Genomic DNA, 23,776 nt, shown 5'->3' with positions numbered 1-23,776 from the left:
CACTTCTTGCAATCACTTACTTTTAAATTTAATCAATATATGTAAGGTTGAATTATATTAATAGGAACTATGGGCCAGATGTACTAACATTAGGAATACCGATTTCCTAACTGCAATTTTCTCTGAATCGCAATTAGGAAATAGGTTGCAATAAGGAAATCGGCATTCCTAATGTCTGGAACTCTCCTGAGTTTCATTAGTGATTCCAAGTGGGCTGCAAGTAGACTTATCTCCAGCAAATTAATGAAGTAGGTCGAAAACTGCGACACACTAGGAATCGCAGCCATCACAGGGATGGCCGCCTCTTGAAGTCAGCAGACTACCAGGTATGTGATTGCTTTTTAATATAGCAGTCTATTTTTTACATGCATCCTGTATTGCTTAAGGGAAATCTAGATGTGCTTTAAAAAAATAACAACAAAAAACTTTGAAGTTTAATTTTTTATGAGTATGTTCTGTAAAAATATTTGTTTTCCATTCTCAAATGGAAGAGGTCTCTTGGGGACCCCTTCCCATTTGCGAACGGGTTACCACTTCCTTCAAAGAGTCAGTAAAATATGCATGTTTTGCAACCTTAATTCGGTCGCAAAACATTCCTACATCCCAATTAGATTTGGTATTTGGAAGGGATGCTCTAACCTGCCCCTTCCAAATACTGAATTGCGAACACAAATTTTTATTTAGTAATGTGTAAGCGAATAGCAATTTGTGTTTGTACATCTGTAAAAGCATTTTTGCAGTTTAAAACGGCATGATCGGCCGTTTCCGACAGCCTACATGGTTTGTACAAATGGCCCTATATCTTTGATATTCTTCAAGGCTCAGCTAACACTTGCATTCTCTCTTCACATCTGTATATTATATTATTAGTTCTCATGACCTCCTAAACTTTCTTACACAAGGCCAGGACTCTCTCCTGATGGTGGTTCTGTTTCCAAACTTTGTTGTCTGCAGCTCATGTCCTAACTAAAATGTGTGCACAGTGCTCACAACATGTTCAGGATCATAAGATCCAAATTCTTAAAGGGTTTTTGTGCACCTAGGTGGAATTTAAAAGAGTTAAAGGTTGCCTGTGAAAGCAGAACTCACCCTACTGTCCTCAGCATCTCTAACCCTGTTGTCCCTTTGACCTTGGCAGATTTTGTTAATCAGGGATTACCCACAAGCACCATGTGCCAAGCAAGCGAGGATTGTATTCCGAACCAGTCAATTGTTCCTTACATCCTGGGGTCCACCCGCATAGCCAATTCACCAAACTTAAATATAGCTGGGGTCACATCCAGCGAGGTTTATAAGGCACAGAGTGAGAAAGCTACTGGTCCTAATATACCTGAGGGAATTAGCATGGTTCCTAGCAGTTCCCCCCCCTGTAGGAAATATCCTCAGAATAAAGTAGGGTCCACAAAAACAGAGGATCTCGATAAGGTACTCAGCTGGAATATAGCAGGGTTGGAAAGCAAATTACAAAGCCCAGGATGGGGCAACTTTATTGATAATCACCTGATCTGCCTCTTCCAAGAAACGTGGGCATTAGAACCCAAATATAGACCAGGCTTTAAAAGCTATTGGGTTCCAGCACCCAAGTCATCTTCTGGGAGACCATCGGGAGGGCTGCTTGTGTGGATAAATATTTCTCTTAGGTGCAAGTTAGAAGAAATAGATATGGGTTGCCCTGATTTGCAAGTCCTATTAATAACGATTTCTGAAGAGAGACCTTTACTTTTAATTAATATCTATAACAGGAATGTGAGCTCCCACCCTGATTCCGATGTCCTGTCCATCTTGGACAGTCTTCTTAAAAATAATCCCTCCTTTTTTGTCTTGATTGGAGGGGATTTTAATGTCACTTTCGAACCCAATCCTCTAGTTCAAGGAATATGTAAAGAAGAGGACGCCCATTGGGGCATCCCTCAGCTAGTCTCCAACAAAAGACCAAGACTGAACAAATCTGCGCGCTTACTGGCTGATATCACACTAGCCCATGGCCTCCGAGCCTGCAATGGTCGCTCGCGCTCAGATGCAAATTTGCAAGCTACCTTTATGCGCGGAGGGCACAGTAGTCGTATTGATTATATATTTCTTGACATCCGACTGTGGAGCCACATGTTCGATATGAGGGTCCAAGAGCAGATTGAGAGCGATCATGACCCGTTGATTTTATCGACCAGAGGTCTTTTTCCTACGTTTAAAGTGCCCTACTCTAAGACCCATGCCTCCCAGCTGGCCCTAACAAATAACAGACGCAACCTAAAATGGGAATCTGTTATTTCTTCCCCTAAGCACCAGGCATCTATTTACAACCTGCTTGCCAACCAAATGGAGTGTATGATTTGGTTTAATGAGAACGGGGATGGTGACAGACTCTTAGCAGCCCACACTGATTTGTTCCAATCTTTAAAGCATCTTTTTACAAAAAAGATTCTCAATAATCCAAATAAAAAGCACTGCGCTCCCTGGTTCGACAATTCTTGCAGAGAAGCACAACTATCTCTCCTGGAAGCAATAAAAGAAGGCCATGCTGAGCTGTTAAGAACAGCCAGGAAGGTTTACAAGAAGGAATGTTCCAAGGCACGCAGAAGCTGGGAAGAGGCCAGATGGGTTACCATTCTGGAGTCTGCTAAATCCAACAATACATCTAGGTTTTGGAAACTAATAGCTGATGACTGTAGTGATTCCCCTGCCGCACCTGGCTCCTCAATTCTCTCAGCATCATGGGTAGAGCACTTTGGGCAATTATACGAAGGGCCATCTGAAGCTTCTCTGTGGGCCCCTGATGCCCCAATAAACCAAGAGACCACCCCGATTATATTCTCTCTAACCGAAACAAGAGCAGCAATTGATTCATTGAAATGGGGAAAGGCACCTGGCCCAGATAAGATTCCAGGCGATCTATACAAATCAAGACCCGACATATGGGCACCATATCTTAACCTTATCTGCAATGCAATTGCAGCGGGGGCCCCCGCTCCACCTACTTGGAAAGGGGCTGAAATAGTACCCATTTTTAAAAAAGGAAACCCAAATACCCCTGCCAATTATCGTCCGATTAGTCTCCTTGATAACTCCCAAAAAATCTATGCTAAACATCTTCTCTTCCATCTTGAGGAATGGATTATGGAGTCTGAAGCTCTCTCTGACCTACAAGCGGGATTCAGACCTGCAGTGAGTACAGTTGACCAAGCCCTAAGATTCATGTCAATAAAATGGAAGAATGTTGACCTGGGGAGGGGTAATCTCTATGTGGTCTTTATAGACCTCAGAGCCGCATTTGATCTGATCCCCAGGAACTTGCTGTGGTCAACATTATCAAATATGGGAGTGCCATCTGGTCTCTTGAAACTCATTGCTCAACTGCATGAAAATACTTTCGCTCAAATTAGATGTGGCCAGGGGGGTGAGCTGACTGACCCCGTAGCTATTAAAAAAGGAGTTAGACAGGGATGTGTCCTGGCACCCACTCTTTTTCTGCTCTATATCAATAATTGCATTCACTACTTAGAGAATTGTATAAATGACTCACCTAAACTGGTTGGGAAAAAAATCCTGTGTCTGCTATATGCAGATGACACAATTTTGCTATCAAAATCGCCAATGGGAATCCAAAACTTGATCAATCAGTTCTGTGTTTATTGTAGTGATTATGGTCTGGACGTAAACATCAAGAAAACAAAACTTATGATATATAGTACTTCCAAGAAACGATCGCGCGTCAGTATAGAAATGAACTCGATTCCGTTGGAGAAAGTAGAAGAGTTCGACTATTTGGGTTTCAGACTATCGACCACAGGCAAATGGAAGGCAGCCATTGACAAAGGGGCTCTTATCATAAGCCAAAGAGGCGGGCCCTTGTCCGTAGATCTAGAAAGGCTCCGAGCCCCCCCTTGAACATACTTGCGGAGATTTACAATGTTCAAATCAGAGCGGCGGCTCTATATGGAGCGGAACTTTGGGGATCCCACAAAAACCTGGACATTCTGCAAACCAAGGAAAATTATTTCCTTAGACAGGTGTCCCGGTTAGGTATGGGCACACCAATGACCCCTTTAAGGCTCAACCTAGGTTTAAATAGTATTAAAACCACAGCGGCCCTAAGACCTCTCTCCTATTGGATTCGTTTATGGAAATCTGTTGAACTCGAACCATATAGGCTGGCTATAAGAGAGCTCATAGCCGCCCCCCAGGCACTGGAGAAAATTCCATGGCTGAAGGAGATGAAATCTGCCTGGGATAAATTAGGTCTTCCCCACTACTGGAAATATCCGGATCAAATCCCTGATAATGCAAGGGAACTTTTCGTAAGAAGATATTGGGAGAAAGTTAATGAAGACTCCTTGCACCAAAAGGGGGCGGGCAGGCTAACAATGGTATTTCTCCAACTTAAGCACGAGCCCTGGGCTGAGAATTTCTTGAACCTTCCCATGCCTCCGTATGCCCGTGCTCTATATCTCCAGCTAAGATATGGTACATTGCCTATTAATGGTTTTACGGCTCACTGGCCATCTAACATCGTTTCAAATGACAGATGCATCTCTTGCCAATACTGTAAAGAAACAACAGAGCATATACTATTCTTCTGCCCTTTGTATAAGAGTCCCAGAGAGAGGTGGATCATTCCCCTCTGCAAAAACATGTCATTGCAGGATAGAGCAAACGCCACCAGAATCTGTACATATGATTCATCCTCCGTGGTAGCTATTACAGTTACCAAATATCTATCGGAGGCCTGGTACATCCGTCGTAGGTTTACCGTATCAAAGGGCATTTGAGCCATCCTAACATTAGTCCACAGAAAGAGTCTCAACTGTTATTTTCTATGTAGTACCAGTAGGAATTTTCAGTAGGAACTTGCTGCCCTCCATATTAACAATAGAGATTGTATAAGCTCATAGAGCCATTTTTATAGTTGAAATCTGATAGGCTTCTTGACAAAGTATCTTATATCTAAATGGGAACTATATTTGTTTCTTGGATTGACGAGGGCCAGGTCTTATGGGAAAATAGCTGCACACATTGGTATGTTAGACAAAAGTTTTATATCCTAGCTTTTATCTTCTTTCTTCTTCCCATTTTTATCCATGTCCTATTTATTGTATTTTTATCTATGATCAAAAGCTTAGTCCTGTCGATTTTATGGTTATATTGTTCTGATTATATTGGTTTTTATATTGTTATTACGTTTTTTAACATATATTATTTATCATGTATGATTGTTACCTTTGTTACTCTAAATGGTCCAGATTTCTAGACCGAATGAATTAAAATAAATAAATAAATAAACTCCAATCAGTGTAACGAGAAAAGGGCCGATTCGTCTAAAGCTGTTCAGGGAGTTGGGGACAGGGTTCCTCCACAGGGAGGATATTTTTCTAATGGAGAAGCCTGAAAAAAACGTGTTTTGCGGAGTGTCACATTTCTGTTTGTGGAAATACACATCTGTTAAATGTGTTTGTGGGAATTGGCATGCATTTGAGAATTGAAAGTGTGCAAAAGTCTCTGTGGAAATAACCTGGAAGCTCAATCCAACTTTATTTTACTATCCGCAAATTTGAATCTGGTACTATGCTGGTCAAACTTTGGCACAGGCACGCCCACTGAAGAGGCAGCAACCTTGCCATACTAAGGGCAGGCTCAGAGAATTGATCACAGGAAACTTCATTCGAGAAACCAACACGTCAAAGGGCTGCTGGTAAGAATAAACTGTGCGTGAGAGCGATTTTACAGCCGAAGCTCGGAAGACTGGAAGTACACACAATCTAACACGACCTCGCGGTCCGATTGAAAAACTAAACAGGCGCCTGGACATGGAAAGAACGCTGATGCTGTAAACATTAGAAAGCAGCCATGAAATATTGTGAATTTTATTAGTACTTTCAGTAATGAGTCACAGGAAGTAGGAAAACTCTTATAAACACTCGTGTGGAAAGATCTTATAAACGCACTGTGTGGGAATTACACACCCAGAGCTGAACATATATTTGAACGAGTTCCCACAGTGGACTCAGAAGGATATTATCTCATCTTCAAGGCACGCTAAGAAGGAATCACATTGCTGCAGCGAGTGAAACATGGCTGCCCAACATACACGACTGAGAAGCAGGTCGGTCATGACTGTAACGAAACTATTCGATAACAGAACAAAGATTTCACCACAGACAACAGATTATCAACCGTGAGTCTCGACGTGCAGCACATGAAATACTCTGCACTAGTTACTAGCTACACTGGCCCAGTAGAAACAGCACACTGAAAATACAGAACACGGGGAAACCTAAGGAAAACAGAAACCATGAACGAAAACCAAGCAGAACCTCTACATTTTCTCTGAGTGCACAAATATTATCTCTGGGATTGTCGTTTTTTTGCATCTCTTGAACTCTGTTGGAGCCGCAGGGTATGACACAATCTTTGAGAAACCAATGAGGCAAACTGAAGCTAAACGGATCCTAAACTTGGGTCTGAGACACCGAGCAGGCTACAATAGGAAAGAGGGTTTTTTTCTTCAACGAGCGATCGCCTCTGAGGTGGATGTGCGCATGTCTGATGGGGTTCAGCAAATACATTAGGCAAGAATTATATTTTGCATAAGACACAACTTTGAGGTATATTTCTGAAAACACAACCATGTTACAAATGAATTCATATATCACGTTGATTAGAAAAAAAATCTGGATGTTCAGAGAGAATGAACGTGTGAAAGTGAACCATACTGGGCCATATTGTGCGTCAGCGGAAGAGGTTTAACTGAGGGTTCGAGGAATGGATTACGCATCACACTGCACAACATTCTGTTATGTGTGACGCCCAACACCTTGAATGCCAGATGCTAAACCTGCCCATTCACTGCTATGATGTAGCAACAGTGGGATCATGAAGTTGTTTCCAGTATGGCTACATCATAGAGGAACTCCAGGCTCTGAGAGCCAGGCTGCACATTACCTGCCCTCTGACCTGATGGACGGCGGGGGCAGCTCAGGTTTAGAAGCAGAAGGGGGGGGGGGGGGGGGGGGGGGGGCACAAGGGGGCTGGAATTGCGCAGCAGTTTTTTTTTCTTCTTTTTTTTTTTACATTTGGGATAGGGAGGAGTGGCCATGTTATACATGGGTTCGTCATTATATTCCTTTCCCCCGCATTACAGTTGGAATCGGGGACATGATTTTGAAGGCCACACATAATATAAAACGACAGATCGGTAAAAAGTGAACAGTGGATGCTTTTCATCGAGTGGTTTTGAGTGATACCATAGAAAACTCGAGCTTCGCGCTTGTCATCAGCTATAATTCTGCAGGAGGAATGCGCAGGAGCTGTAGTGTTACAATGGCATGTACACCTGCACTGTTGTAGACTGCTCAGTGATAACCGTGAAGGCAAGAACATGAAGCTTCGGGACTACATGAAGTTTTAAAGGTATCCCGCCCTAATCCCCAATGACACTGATGTGGCAATATTATGGAATTAACTTTTTCACTCTCCCTTAGCTGACTCGTGACTCAAGTGGATTCTGAATACACGGACAATATGAACAACTACATTCATCTCTTAAACTCAGCCCTTTCTAAGTCACGTCCTAAATGAACCTGTCCTCCAATGGGCATGGAACTCTCTCCCGAAGGACATCTGACACTCTGCTCTTTACCCAAAGCTCTAAAACCTCATGTTTTGGAATCATCTCTGCTCAGATTTCCGGCTGTCCTTGGGATTCATCATATGCTAACACTCATGTGAATCTGGCGTAGATTTCTTGGGTCTTCTCTGTGTTACCCTCTTGTGACAGAGGCCTATACTTGGTCCTTCAAGGCTACGTCCCATATAAACAAACACAAAGGGCCAGATTACAAAACTACTGCACTACAACAGTGCTATTTTGCACCAACATATGCTTGTTTCAAAAGCTGTATTTACAAGTAAAAGGACCGTGCAAAAAGATCTGGGCTTGCACCGGTTAGTAAGTGTGAATGTAGAAATTTCACGATAGTGGTACAATTTTACCTAATCTGTCTCAAAACAGACAAACTCAAACACAGACACTCATTTCAGTGAATTAATCTACCAGTTTAGCAAACAATCTCCAATGTGATTTTTAATGAGGACGCACAGCAAACTCTGCAGTAACCTAACTCTGTGAATGCCTTGACAGATAATATTTTTAAAGCACTTGTTTGATAACAAAGGCTTCGTGGCACTGCTCAGACAGGGCGGTTTTTAATAATCATGAACACATCTGTTTGCTAGCCAGCCACTTTATAGCTGCATGTGAAGCAGCACATGGATATGTAATTTACATAAAGATTCTAAGAGGTTGCTGCAGAGCGAGGACCATCGATATATGCGGACACTTGGCACTACCGCCACCAGCCAGTCTTCCACCTACTGGAAGTATTGTCAGGCTCATTGGGTAACTGGCCAATCACAAGTGAAGGTTATTGCAATAATCCTGAGGTGCTGCAATGCAATAAGTCATGGTGGCCCTTGTGTGAGACACGACACTGTCAAAGGACCCTCGGTTGGATGAGAGAGTCTGCTTTGACCAGGCACAGAGGGATCCTTTAGCATCTGATTGAACTCTCAGGGTATAACCCATTTTGGTAAAGGGCCACAGGCCAGAATGTGTTATTTGAAGGAAACAAGGGTCCTAACTAGACTCTAAGCGCACTCATCAAAAGAACATATGATCGCAAGCCTATACGCATCATATCTGGTGGCTGACACTAAGCAAATAAGAGGCTGGCATTAAAATGATTGACAGGGTTCACTCTTATAGTATAATTATTTTTAAACAAATATCGGTAACCCTACCCGCCACATTTTACAGCTCAGTTATACCAACAAATGTCTTGGGAGGACAGATGAAGAAATGACAGAACCACAATTCTTTAGTCACCTCTTTGGGATCCCTAGAAATTCGAAAAAACCTGTTGCCAATCTGACATAATTTGCCTGTCACGGTGTATGAAAGACCACCGCTATCTAACCAGACCTTTCAGGAGTTAAAGCAAACTGAGACGGAGTCAGGAGCCAATGTGTACTGGACACTGCTGAACAACTCAAGGCTTTCAATCAATCAGTTTTTGTGGAGCGCAACTACTCACCAGTAAGTGTCTCAAGGCACTGGGGAGAGGGTGTATGAGGGGCTGGACAGAGCATCATCTGAAGAGCCACGTCTTGAGGGTCTTTCTGAAGATGGTGAGCGATGACCTTTGTCTGAGGTGCAGGGGTAGGTCATTCCAGCTCTATGCTGCGAGGTAGGTGAAGGACCTTCCTCTGGCGGTAGTCTTCGCATGCGTAGGATGGTGGCCAGTGGCTGCTGGGCAGAGCGGAGGGGTCTGGCGGGGTTGTGGAAGGAGATATAGTGATTTAAGTAGGCCGATCCGATGTGGTCAATGGCTTTGTAGGTGTGGGTGAGTAGCTTGAAGATGATTTGTTTTTTCACCGGGAGCCAGATGAGGTACCTCAGGTGCTAACAAATACGTTCCTGGCGGGGAAGGTTCAGGACGAGTCTGGCAGCAGCATTTTGGATGCGGTGCAGTTTTCTGATGTTTTTTGTTGTGGTGTCGGTGTAGAGTGAGTTGCCGTAGTCGAGCTTGCTTGTGACTAAGGCATGGGTGACTGTCCTGCGGTTGTCTACTGAGATCCATTTGAAAATCTTTCAGAGTTGGCAGGGGGTGTGCCAGCAGGAGAGGTGACGGTGTTTACCTGTCGGGGCACTGATAGGAAGGAGTCGAGGATGATTCCTAGGTTGTGGGCGTGGTTAGTCAGAGAACGCGGGGAGCTGGGAGATGTGGGCCACCAGGAGGCGTCCCAGGCTAAGGTGGAGTTTCTGAAGATGATGAGCTCGGTCTTGTCTGAGTTGAACTTGAGGCAGCTCTCTCTCATCCAGGCAGCGACAGATTACATTCCTGTGTGGAGGTTCTTCTTGGCCTCGTCCGGGTCTTCATTGAGGGATATGATGAGTTGTGTGTCATAGGCGTATAACACGATGTTCATCCCGTGGCCTCTGACGATGGCTGCAAGTGGGGCCATGTATATGTTAAAGAGTGTTGGGCTCAGGGAGGATCCCTGAGGAACTCCGCATATGTCTTCTGTAGGTTTGGATGACATCAGGTGTGCTACACTTTTGTAATAAATCCAGAATGTTAGCAATCCAGTTGTTCATTAGAAAACTGTGGGCAGGCAGAAGTCAGGGGCAAGGACTAGGATAAGTGAGGTCAAGGGAGGAGGGTGCAGAGGCAACAAGTTGACCAACCTGGGCAGGGGGGATGGGCAGTGGCAGCACACCGGACCGTGAAGGGCAAGGGAAAGAAGGGCAGCGGCAACAAACCAACCATGCAGTACAGGCAAGAAGCTGTGTCAATATAACAGATCATTGAGGGCAAAAGGAAGAGGCAGTGGCAGTTTAACCATACATGCCAACAGACCTGATTTAAGCAGGAGACTCCCGATGTTTTTAAGCCCAAAAGGGCTTAAATTTGATCTGTCCCCATTCTAAACTCTCCTTTTTTTCAATTTCAGTCTATGGAAAAAATTCAATTCCTCAGGTTTTTTTCTCAAAAGCTCCCTCTTACCAAGCTCAAAATGTTGGCAAGTTCGGTACATTGGATCAGGACGGGCAGGAGGAATGGGTTAGGAACATGGACTCCGAGGGTAGGAGAGAGATGGGCCGGGGTAGTACACTGACCATACAGGGCAGGCGTCAGGGGTTCCAGCAGCAGCACAATACACCACAGAGAGCAAGCGGGATGGCAGTGCAGCACAACGGACCATGGAAAGCAATCGGGAGCAGACAGGGTCATGCACATGGAAAACAGAGAGCAGAGGGGAAGAGGCAAGGGCAACAAGCTGACCATACCGGACAGACTGGAGGGGCAGTTGCAGCATAAATGACCATAAATGCTAGGAGGGAAGAGGCAAGGGCACAACGGCCCAGACAAGGCAGGGGGGACGGGACAGGGGCGGGAGCAGCAAGTCGACCATGGAGCGCAGGCGGAATAGGCACTGGAAGCCCAGCACATCATGGAGGGCAACAGTGAGACTATAATGGCATACACACAGACAACGAAGGGAAGGTGGGAGGGCATCAGGGGCAGCAAGCTGCCCACTTAGGGTAGGTGGGAGGGGCTGTGGCAGCACAGAAGACCATGCATGGCAAGGAGGAGGGTTAGGGGCAGCACAAAAGCCACGGTGGGCAAGACTTGGAGGGTGGGTGCGGGGGGGCAGAGGCATGCATAAAGGACCATGGAGGACAGAAGGGAGGGGTAGGAGCCGACACAGACAAGAGAGTGAAGTGGCTTCACAACAGACCACACAGGGCAGGCAGGAGGAGCAGCTGAAGCACAACAAAGCATGAAGGGCAGAAGGGAATGGCAGCAAAATGGTCCATGGAGGCCAGGAGAGAGGGGATAGGGGCATGGAACTCGGACAGGCAGGGTGGAGATGGCAGGGACAGGCAGCAACCATCTGACTATGCTAGACAGGTGGAAGGGCAGTGGGAAGTGGCTTCTCAACAGAACACTCAGTAGATGGGAGGGGCAGTGGCAGGGCCCATGGAACATGGTCGACAAAGAGTAGGGAGCAGATGCATGCACAGGTTGGACCACAGGTTGGGAACCACTGCCCTAAGGTAACTAGAGCTCACACCCCGCCACGCACTATAACTATATATAACTACATCTCCCAGATGTCACCTTCCTAATGAACCCACACAAGTAGACAGATGGGTCATCTGTATACCACGTGGTTCCGCTCACTCACAGTGACCATGTTAAAACAGATAGATGGCTTTAGTCTTGGCAGAATAAACCAACTCCCAGACTTAAAACTTGTGTCATCTGACCTCTGTGTCTGATTTTATGAGTACCATTGCATGAGAGTGATGTCAACGATGCAAAAGAGAAGAAGTCCTAACAAGAACTCTGAGCCTTGTTGCTCTTTGTCCACAGTTTAAATTTCTTGCAGCCTTCCAAGTGAAGCTTCGCAAGCGCAAAGAAGTGGATTGGTAGCACTTACTTCTAATGCCATTTGTAAAGTGTGCCTCTATAGATGGGGTAATCTTGCAATACGTTTTTGTTACTTTGTCCAGGTTGGTTGCAGCTGTGACGAGCATTAATGTTAGGAGAGTGTGTGGCTGAATTTTCATGGTGATGATGTGTGAGGCTTCCATGGAGTGCAGGCATTATGCTGAAGTGTGATTGTATCAAGAAGCATGTGTGAACCTCAGAGAAAGGGAGACAGGCCACTATAATACATAAATGAAGATGAGGGTCCTACTGTTTACAAAGGCTTTTATGCAACAAGACCCCTCAAAGGAATAAGGGGATCTGATACAAGGCAAATGCTCTGTTGCTGGAATTGCTGGTTCTCTTACATTGCACTGCATGGTGGAAACAATGGCCTGAGTGATGGAACCGTGTGGGTTTCTCTATGGACTCACACAGTAGTGAGAATGGTCAATTTGAGCGACTGGAAGAAGAGGAGATGGTCTGGTGTCTGCCGCTTGACTAGATGCAAGTGTCTGTAGTGGTGTTCGGGTGCTGGTAGGTAGCTACACTGAAGAATTCGCTTTCATAAAATTAATGAGGCCACATCCCATCCGTACCTGTATAATGGTCGAAAAGCATAAGTACACGCCCGGTGAAGGCAGAGAGGGTGCAGTAGTGTACAATTGCTTCTAAAGTCATAGGTGCACCAATTCTCCTAAAGGAGATAACCATTATTCTTAAAGGAAATTGCTGTTTAAACACATATGTCCGCAGTTATATCCTGCAGGAACTGCAGACAGGCTGATGGCATTGTGAAGGTCGCATGATTCGATTCTTCACACAAAGAATGAGGTAGGAGTGTGGGTTTTGGTGTATGTGGGTGTGTGTGGGTGGTTGTGTGGTATGCAGCTTTCAATCATGACTGAGGAAGAAAATAGGAGGGCAATGCTTCCTTCAAGAGAATCAGGGTTTTCAATGGCTGGGCTGACGTCACAGAGGTCAGGTATTTAAATCTATAAAAGAAAGGATGCAGTTTGAGAGGTTCAGCACGTGGATGTGAAGTGGGAGATGATCAATTAAGAGAAAAAATGTGAAAATTTTCTGGTGGGGAAAGCATTGTTAAGGAACCAAGGAGACATTTTTCAGACAACGGGCAGCATAAGATTAGTTCTATTTAAACTGCAAGTCGATTTTTTATCAGCTTCCTGAAAGGTTGCTATTTGTTGATGCACGTACAAGTTTAACTGGAATAAAAATATGCAGCGTGCCCTTTAGCACCACCAAACTATATCCACAAACGAGATTCTGTGGCCTACACCAATCCAAAAATGAAAATCTGCGCAGGTACGTTAACTAAAAAGTACTGCTGAAACTTTCATATGGGGGAAATGCCTCTCTGAGCAGACACGTCAACATTTCAATGACACAATGAAGAGTACAGTCGAGTCTTTACTTAGTAATCACTGCTATTTTCAGCAGAAGCAAACTGCAAACTCCAAGGAAACAACTTTGGGAAAAAAAAAAAAAAAAAAAAAACACTAGTTACTAACAAACTGAAAAAATTTACTGCGAGCGCACAAAACCTCAATGAGTCATTCATTTCCAGCTGTGGTTTCCATAACATGGGATCATCTCTCCCGAGGAGTATGAGACAAAGATCAATGAGTAATTGCATCAAGTAAGAGAAATTGTTTAGGAAAGCAAAGACTAAACAATACATCGAACATCTACTTACTTTTGGTCCACCTCTTTTTGCTGTTCTCTGCTTAGTTCATCAATTCTCTGTTGCAGCCGCTTGCGTCTTTGTTCTGGAGGAAGGTGGCTGAAGTCTTCGACAGCAGGACCCTATAGAAAGATTAGGCATACATAAATTCACGAACGTACATCTGGTCAATATTCATCTTTCAACATGTTTCACAGTTGCACATGCAAAGCACAGTTGATGGTCGTAACATACATGTTGGCGTCAAGCGAGAAAAAAGCAAACCACTGAAGGGCTCACGTGAATGTGATACAAGTACGTAAGCTCAAGCAACAGCAAACACCAGCTGATCCAAGACACGTATTTTATTAAACATTTTTCACACAATATGAAAACATGAATCCTTCATGGACCTTACAGAACGTGTAAAAGCGGTAGCAAATAGGACACACGCACACACTTTAAAAGAAGGACATCACTCTATGGAAAACACGTCAACTTTAGGAAGTACGACAGAAGCAGCTGAGATGGAGTATGATGTAGGCTAAAACTGCAGGTCAAAAAGAGGAATGATTTACTACTCAGCAGCCTTTTCACTGGGGTTTCTGTGTACTATGAAGAATACAAAAACAGTCTTCTAACAGACCACATAGCATAATAAGTAACTAACTTTTCAAAACTTCATGCATAGATTTTATCCCAAGAAATACCTTGAAGTCCAACAGACCACAACTGCTCCATGGAGACTTCAAACTGTGAGCTAACTCAGTTTAGAAATCTCTGCTCCACTCTGCATCAAAGTACTACAAAGTAATCTGGCTGGAAAACACATCACCAACAGTCCTGGAAGCTTGAATAAACTGATCTTCCAAAAGAATTTACTACACCACAGCAAGGGCTGCTTCCCTTTGTTTCCACCGCAATGTGCCATCGCCCCATCCCTTTCACCATCATCCTACTCAACGTACAGCAGCACCAAACACCCGTAAAACCCAGTTATTTGGCCAGGAGCCTTCATGTGCCACTCATTCAAAGCAAGGTTTCAATACAATCACAGCACTGCAGATGCAGCATTTCATGCATACTCTAAGCACCACCAGCCTCAGATTAGGCCTCAACACCATGCAAAACTCCCAGTGGTAAATTAAATAACCACTGAATCAATAGCACCGTCAAAGCAAAGAAGAAAACAAAATCAGAAGAGATGAATTTGCTGAGAGAAACCTACCTACAATGTAAAATGCCAAACAATTCAATCTCTCTAGAGGTATAACAAGGCCATTCCTGCTGCCAATAAACAGCAAGCTGCACCTACACTTGGCAATGCTGTGAATCACTAAAATGGTCTATTCTGAACGCGTTTCAGGGCTATAAACACCTCTATTCCTGACCCAACTGACCCATACCCCAATTGCAAATGAACCCCAACTATTCCATGACCAACTATCAAAGTTTGATAATGTAAAACATCGCAAAAACATTCAACAGAATAGCAAACCCCTGTCTGGATCACCACAAAGCGTACTCTGATATAAACAGACAAGCCATCTATCCAGGGTTTGATACCTGAAATTTCTGTCAAAAAGACAAATCTATGTAAATGTCCCTCACTGCATATATCCTGCTCACCAATTTCAACGTGTGCACAGCTATACTTGTAACAGTTCACACACCAGTCCTTCACAGAAGAAACAATTTAAATTAGCATGTGCTAAAGCTATCGCCAAACCCCCTTTCCCATACACGAGCCTTAAACTTTATTTCCAATACAAGGCTCCCCTTCAGAAACTAAATCCCCTACGCTCCATCTGCCTTGTGCACAGGCCCAAAACAACCTTCCTCTAAGTTCTACAGAGACACTCAAAGAAGCCCCTGGTGGGAGGTAGCCATTGTGCTACTGAAGTTCAGTGTGAATTTGTCATGGTCAACAATGGCATCCTGCTTGGCTGGCTCTACTAAGTGGCTTAGGTGCCTCCGCCTCAGATGGCTCGCAGTCTTCCAGTTTATCTGTTCTCGGCAGCTCGGGTACAGCCCATTAGGTGAAGTGTACATCAAGTCTCTTGCAAAATCTCGCACAGCACTGCTGCTTCTTCACAGCTAGGTCTGCGGCACCACCACCAACCACAAATTCATCTCCCATTCGTAAGCTGAATACACACCACTCTTTCACATCATCAGCATGGAACAGCAGGGCCCAGAAAACGCACTTCCTTCTATCTAAACACAAATAGTTGCTGGCCTCCTGAAAATGAAAGCCTCTGAAGCAAAAGCTCTGTTGCCCAGCGTCAAATGGGGCATCAACATGCTAGCCAGCCAAAACCCAATACCCTCCACAAGTCAAAGAATTGCTCAAAGACCAGTGACCACCAGTATGAAAATAATATTCCCATTTCTGCTTGACCCAATATGCCACCACTTCATTTCTCGCCCAGAGGACTGACTGGTTCTAGTGAAGTCCACCATCAAGTCCTGCCTCAACTACACCACGGAAAGCCATCTTGTGCTTTAACCTGCCTCAGCCCAGTCTCCCTCAGCCCAGTGTGGAGCCTGACAACACCTGATGAATGTAGAGAGAGGTGCAACGTGTGCAGCTGGTGGAACCGTAGAGCAGAGGGTGAGCGCGGAGCTTGACGGCGCCTGATGACATTTTTATGTATGCACGTGTAAGGTGTTGTACCAGACAATGTTATGCTTCCTTCAAGTAGATGCCATTTTCTTCCTTGTTCCATTATTTCTGCCTAAACAACAAATCTGACTCATCAAGCGATTGAAATGTCTAGAGCCAAACTGATATTCTGGGACTAACAACACTTCACTTTCGCCTCTACTGGTGCCCAATGGCACCTTTGAAATCCCTCTGGGTCACTTAAAGACATATCACGTGACCCCCACACACTACTTCAGCAGCAAAACTCTACACTGGAGCCAGAGATGCACCCTGCCTTCACCTAAGCAGAATCTGTGCCTAAGGCATTGATCTGCAACTGTACTTAAGCAGCACTTCGTCCCTCTAGCTCAATCACGATAAAGCTCAAAAGGCCGCAGAGCCTGCCCACAAGAACATCAGGATTTAAAAGAGACAACCTGTCTCAATTTTTTTTTCAAAAATCAAATAAAAAAAAAACTAAATACATATACTCGGCTGTGCTGTATATGTTAATTCTTTCAATACCTCATTAGGTGAGATGTAAAACTAACTTCCAGCAAACACTAACCCACAAAAGTGGTGTTTCAGAAGGCCATTCTTAAAGCCTTGTATATGCGACTGCAGGAAGACTTTTCACTGCTGGAACCCCCTCTTTTCTGGGAGTGACACACACTGCAACTAGGCTTCAGTCAGCAACAGTTGGCAAAACAAGCAAACTGCTGATTTAATACGCAAGTTCAGACTAAACCCTAACAAACGTTATAAACACCCCCAAAAGATGAAGGCACTGCCAGTACTCAAGAAGGATTCTGGGCCAGAAAGATTCTGGGCCGGTGAAACACTGGTATGAGTAGCAATAACAAGAACAGGTTTTGTGAGGAAGCTCACACAACTGCAATCCACTCCAATGCGTTCCTTCCTCAGGGCTGTTTCTTACCTTCATGGATACCGACACAAACACGATTCACCAGAAAACGTAGGACAGATGCCTTTCAATAAACACAAATGCATGCCAAATCTTTTAGATGCACACTTTTACACGCTGCTTACCATTCTGAATGACCACTGAACAGTTAGTTTGAAACAGAAAGAAATAGTAAACGTTTATTTACAGATCACTGGTTAAGACCAAACTAGTGAAATGGGCATTAGGTGACCCAGCCATCCACTCACACACACTCCGCATCCTGCCCTAAACTGGAGTCTAGCAATATCCTTGGTGCTGTAACGACAAGGGAAACCTGAAATATACCCCCAAATCGTTCCTCTTACATTGTCACCAGTGACAGTATAGCTGCACATTGAATAGACAATTGTAAACTGGCTCATTGTGTAGGACAGCCACTCCCACCGTCTCTGCTAAAAAGGGCTGTGCAGTAGCACAAGCGGGAAGAAACCGCAGTCTTGGGGGGGGGGGGGGGGGGGGGGGGGGGGGGGGGTGTAAGGAAGGGTAGAACAACATACGGTGTTATTTTAATATAAGGGAAGGTGGAAGCCCAGAGGAGCATGCTGGGGGCGCTGCAGGGCACCAAACCAGAGCCCATATGGTGTAAAAAGGAGCACTACCCCCAGTCTGAGCTAGGGGCAACTTCAAATTGGCAACATTGAAAGAAGGACCAAAATTTAAAAATTACCACTCTGCCTTTCATGGAGCAAGATCGGCAGCACATTGAGGGGACAAGAATTTCTTCACAGGGACTGCACTCGCTTGTGGTTGGATGTCTGGATGGTTCCTGGGCCCCCCACCCACACACACCTTCCTTACAAGATGCGTCCTTCAGGGTGCCCGACTCATGCTTCTCCAGCATCCATATTTGAAATACGATATGGGTAGGCGCAAGGGACAAGGTGGAGCCTAATATGCATGAGACTCCGGGGCCATGCAACAAAGATAATGCCGCCGTGGGATCGTGGCGGGGTGAAATGTGCACTGGTGTGATCCATATTACAGAAGGGGCCGCACAAGTGGCTGCTGCCTTGCATAGTATCAATGCATCCCCAGGGGATCCAAAACAGGTGCAAGGGCTCCTGCATCCCTGCAGCCCTTTCTGCAATACAGTCCAAGCAACCCTCAAGCTCTATGAAGCGACCCTTCTGCGAACGGAGACAACTTGTGCCCTGCCAAAGCAGCCCCCATTCGTAATACACGATACCCTCAGCTCTTTTTTTGTAGCCACTATGATCTTTTTTCTAAATAACACTCATCACAACTTTCCCTTTATTTATTCTTAGTGACAAGATGATGTGCAGCGCTGGCTAAAAGGGAGGAAGTGGTTTACAAATATAGCAGATGCTAAGAAGAAGGTCCTGCAACCCAGAAAGCTGAGCGAACCGCACACTGGCATTCAGAGTCACAACGGAGGCTAAGATGGCGTCACAGGTAGAACTTTTAAAGTCAGATATCTCAAAAAACATGAACACATCACATAGTTTGGTACGGTCTATTTGTTATAACATTGCAGTTACCGATGACACAGCCCGTTTAAAATGACGATTATTTTAAAAGTGTCTGCATTTAGAGAGCGCTGTCTACCGCCATGTTTCTACCCAAAGAATGCGTAAACCGCTTCTGTTTTTAGCCCACAGACAGTCAAAAGTGGTACATGTTCGTGCATCCAGAGGAGTCTGCAATGAAACAGGAAGGTCTGCATCACAGGTTAGGGGGTATGGGTGGGTGTCTATGGCATATTACATCATTGGCTGCATTTATTCTACAAATAGCCACTGGGCTTTAATGCAAATATTTAATAGAGAAGTGTTATTTTACAGTTAGGAGATTAGAACTACGAAATACGATTTCATCCAGTGAGAGGCCTGGACTCCTTTCCGCCAACTATTCCGTTTCTAGCCATAACACTGCATTTAGAGAACGACAGCCCTAAGGACTCTTGTGCTAAGCTTTACAACTAACTACCTTTTGTTAAATCATACTCCTCTGCATAGAAGGTAAACGAAACCGGAATACTTTAATTACAAACAGGGGGCATTAATAGCTGTGCCTCAGGCAGCGGCTTAAAACATTATCTCACTTCTGCAGACAGAATGTGTTTTCACTAAAACCCATCCTCTGACTTCCGTAATGAAACATCTTACTTTTTATGACAGAAACCCAAACAATGTATTCCAGTATTTCACTTATTGGTTTCAATAAACTTGGTTTCATTCTGATTCTAAAATAATCACGAATTATACAAAAAAAACACAACGAGTAACATGCAGTAGGGTCGTTTATTTTCACCGTGTGCTTCTACTGCCATTTACAATCACTCCGTCTTGTTGTTTAAGTTGTCACCGGACCCCTTAATGACAACATGGTGCCATATTACATGGTTAATCAGCTATAAGGCAGGAGAGGAAGCCTAAACTGACTCCAGATGCCCCCCTTAACAACAGTAATAAATAACACGTTAACATGAAGGCATCTGCATGTATGTCTCTCTCTCTATGGTGATTCTAACATGAAATTGGCAATGCAGCCAGCAGTAATCTTCCCAATCTGTACAACTGTCTAACATATATATATATATATATATATATATACATACATATATATATATATATATATATCATAACCTTTGCATTGTAGTACTAATGTAGACTTTGACCTTTGCAATGTAGTACTAATATGGACTTTGACCTTTGCACTGTAGTAATCCGTCTGTATTATGCGGGTACACTTGCACTAAATAACATGTTTCATTGGGCCACAACTCTATCCAGTGCCATCGCATAAATATATACGGTCAAACATACACGTGTAAGCCGGTCTCTGCTTATATCTAGGGGTTGATTTAAATATCATTTTGGCCTTGTCCAAGCAATTCGGATATTTGAGAACTGTTTATACATCACGATTTATGTGCTTATGTTGTACTTTATTTATTACATATTTGTATTATGTGTGTCATATGTTTGTATTTTTTTATGTTTATTCTCTGTATGGTTATATTAAACATTTTTAGTTTTGTACTAATAAGTGAGTTTAGTTGTTTAAATAGAAGAACACCCTTTTTGCTTTAGGATTAATTTCCCCCAAAATATGGGATTTACCAATGTCTTATCTAGATTTAATTTGATATAAGTTACATGTGTTTTTGTTACTCATGGTGTGCTCCGCTATTTCGCAATTTCTGCTTATATCTTGCACTGAGAGATGTTCCGCGCATTATTCTCCTCCCCTCTTTCTTCCCCCGCCTCCCTCCAGGTATGGACTGCCGGGCTCAGGAAGTGTTTTATAGCTCAACAAGCTCCAAGGAACACAAAGGAAACACCACACTCTTTGCAACGTTGTGAACAAATGTGTCACTGTCAGCCATTTCAGCATCAAGAGCTTTGCCCTTCACTTCCTCAGTTTATCACGGCAAGGGCATGCACTCAACTGGAAGCATCATCAGGTGTCTGGACACGTGGGGAATGCATTTAAACAGCAATAGTTCGAGTGGGCTTTTGCCCTCTGATAGATAAGTTTGTGTCTATATTTGCATTTCTCATTATTGTCCAAACACCGAAGGCAAGGAAACCAAACAAATTCTCTTCCAACCACTCTGCAAAATTCCATGCAAGTGCCACCAGCCGGAAGTTCGGTGGAGACTCCCTGCATAGGTTAACCAGTTTGTGCTTGTTGTTTCCGGCGCTGAGCACCGGCACTTATTTTTGAGTGCCGGGGTTATTTTTCTGCCTCAAGCATTTGCTGCGAGCAAAAGACACACGTGAGAAAGACGAGTGGAGGGAAATACGAAAAAGCGTCACAAAGGGAGAAAGCAGAAAGCTGTAGGGGCAGTAAGTGGCTTTATATGGTTTTAAGAGGCCCGAGGTGGCTTCAGGATCACGCCGCCTCAGTATTCCGTGATCGCAGATTTAATTGCAGCAGCCGCGTGTTTAGGAGGAGGGCTTTGAGCACTGGCACCTTTTTATTTAAAAGCACTGAGGTTAACCATTTATCTAAGCCAGGGCTTTAAATGGGAAAAAATAAGTGCAGGTATTCATTAACATATACTAGTAGTGTGGTGGGTGGGGCTAGGGGCAGGGCTAAGAGCAAGACATGAGGATACTTTGACTTATATACCAGTTGCAGCACATGCCCATGAGAAATGTGTTTGAATAAACAAAACAAGTTAACTCATTAAACGAAATGCAAGCGAAACACAATGCTATTTATCTTACTGGCATACTGTTATTTGCTGTTGTTTTGTACAATACTATATATTCTTGAACGTGCACACAGATAAACAAGAAGACACGCACACCCAAAGCATTCCACACAGTCATCCTTAAAGTGTTCCGATTCTCTCCCTCTTTCATTCGCTTTTCTCTCACACAAAGACACACACATACAAGCAGGCAAACACGCATACATTAGCAGACCCTCGTTCAAGAGACTCAGGTGGGATCAAACCCATTTTAAACTTTCCGCCCATGGCTTACTTAGTTGTCACTGTCAGCTGGGCTGCCTCAATTCCTGTGTTTACACAAAAGCACACAAGTGTGTAAATATGATTGACAGCACAAGGACTGAATGGACCTGAGAGAGCGTAGCTTATATAATCCATATTAACATAAAATGTTTATGAATTAATGTGTGATAATGCCGCATAGAAACTATAATAGTTTTGTTTAAACGAGCACCTGAAATGTGACTACAGGAAGTGGCCGCCAATGTATACGTAGACTAATAATGATGATTAAAATGTTAGGTAGCAATACATTGAATACATTTATGCTAATTAGCAATGATTGCGTTATTGAATCTGTGCTAAAATCCTTATAGGCCTTAAGTTAGCATGAGCCGGAGCTTAGCTGCTTGGCTCTCATATTAAATGTATTTATCTATCTTGCAGTGTGCTGACTCACAAAAGGACATGACCTCGTATGTTTCTTCTTCAAACTAGAAGACTAATGTAACCATGCTAGATCCGTTCCCATAGCTCTTACTTGCTTGCAGAATAAATGTTAAAAACAGAATGAAACAGTGTAGATTAATGTAATGTACAAGGTCATTCAAACCAGTGAAAACAATGAAGTTACTGACCAAAAGATGTGCAAAGAATTACAGAAAGATGAAATCATACCAGACGTGCCACCTCTGAAGACGTCAATTATGGAGACCAATCAAAGACTTGTAAAATAATATGGGGTGAAGAGTTAGGTGACCTAATGTGTCTTCTGATAGGTTAAAGATAGTGGGGTATAACAAATGTCCAATAGAATTTTGGGGGAATGTACAAAGAATAAGGGATAAAAACCCATGTCACGGGGAGTCATTTAGGTGGGTTAGGGAATACTATTGATTTTATCCAGAAACTCTGTCACTCTGTTTGGTGACTTGTTGGTTTACTTAAACTATCCTCGCCCTTAGAATTGTCAATTTTTACAATTTACCGTCTTATGAGGGAAGTGCCTGTTTTGCCCCGGAGCTGAGTCCTCACAGATGGCGATTTGACTGATGTCCTGAAGACGAAGACTGAACCTGTGTGCTGACCTAATCTTTGGAGGGTAATTATGACAATGCATTTGTAATTTGTCTGTTTGCTTTTCCTTTCTAGGTACCAACTGCTTACTTTTGACAGAGACCTTAGTTAGATGTTTTCCAAATTAGTGTTCTAAATTGTTTTGCATGGAGCCCAACATGCCAATGCTAATCAGTGGTTAGGACAGGTGTTCACCAAACTGACGAAAATAGACAAACAACCAAATCTATGCTTAGTTGATCGGACGCATTATTGACATTCTGCTAAATTGATCTATGTTCACACCGTGTTATGTTTTGATGTTTGTGATTCTCGCTTTAATGAAATCTTACCAAAGTTGCCATTTCGTGACTATGCTATTATGTTTCTTGGTTTTGAGATTGACGCACCTGCTATTAGACTTGTAAGCAATAGGCAATAAAACTCATAAAATTCTACTAAACTGGTGTGGTTATTTATGGCTGCAAGGTCATGGTAGTGTTTTGAATTTATTAATGACTTTGACTAAAGTGAAATGTATTGTTGTGATAAATATTGATGACATCATAGACCTATTGATTGACATATTGATCAGCTATCTCGTCCTAAGGTGCCTCTCAACTGGGTCAAAAGATTCATTGGCCTAAAACGAGTCCTGATGTGTAATAAATTATCATAAAGGGACGTGTTATCACTCCTGCTCTGTCAAAAACAGCGTGATCGTAAATACCCAGACATTAGGCACATAATCCCCGATGAATAGCTCAGCGCGGGTCAGTTTAGGGTGACAGAAGCACCTTCTCTGTCAGAGCCGGGTTCAACTCTGAGAGCCTAGTGCTCACCAGCACTAGCAGCTACAGAGCCTACCTTTCATGAGTACCGGTACTCTCCTTGGCAGCAGAGAAGTGCCGGTACTCAGAGTGAAAAAAATAACAAGTGCCGGTACTCAGTACCTGTGAGTACCGGCCCATTTAAAGCACTGATCTAAGCCAAAGTCCCTGAATATATC

The 23,776-nt window shown here is 43.7% G+C and overlaps 1 protein-coding gene across 2 annotated transcripts in view; it reads right to left on the bottom strand.

The window, feature by feature from the left end:
- The window catches only part of FNBP1L (formin binding protein 1 like), a 445,620-nt gene that overhangs the window by 80,927 nt on the left and 340,917 nt on the right, over positions 1 to 23,776 (bottom strand). For both annotated transcript variants that reach the window (XM_069232381.1, XM_069232380.1), the window contains exon 10: positions 13,708 to 13,817. In XM_069232381.1, the coding sequence (XP_069088482.1) occupies positions 13,708 to 13,817 (110 nt within the window). The remainder of the gene's footprint in view (positions 1 to 13,707; positions 13,818 to 23,776) is intronic.

Source organism: Pleurodeles waltl, chromosome 4_2 (assembly GCF_031143425.1).
Source record: "Pleurodeles waltl isolate 20211129_DDA chromosome 4_2, aPleWal1.hap1.20221129, whole genome shotgun sequence".
NCBI lineage: Eukaryota > Metazoa > Chordata > Amphibia > Caudata > Salamandridae > Pleurodeles > Pleurodeles waltl.
The sequence above is the reverse complement of the archived record's forward strand: the minus strand, read 5'-3'. Positions and strand labels throughout refer to the sequence as shown.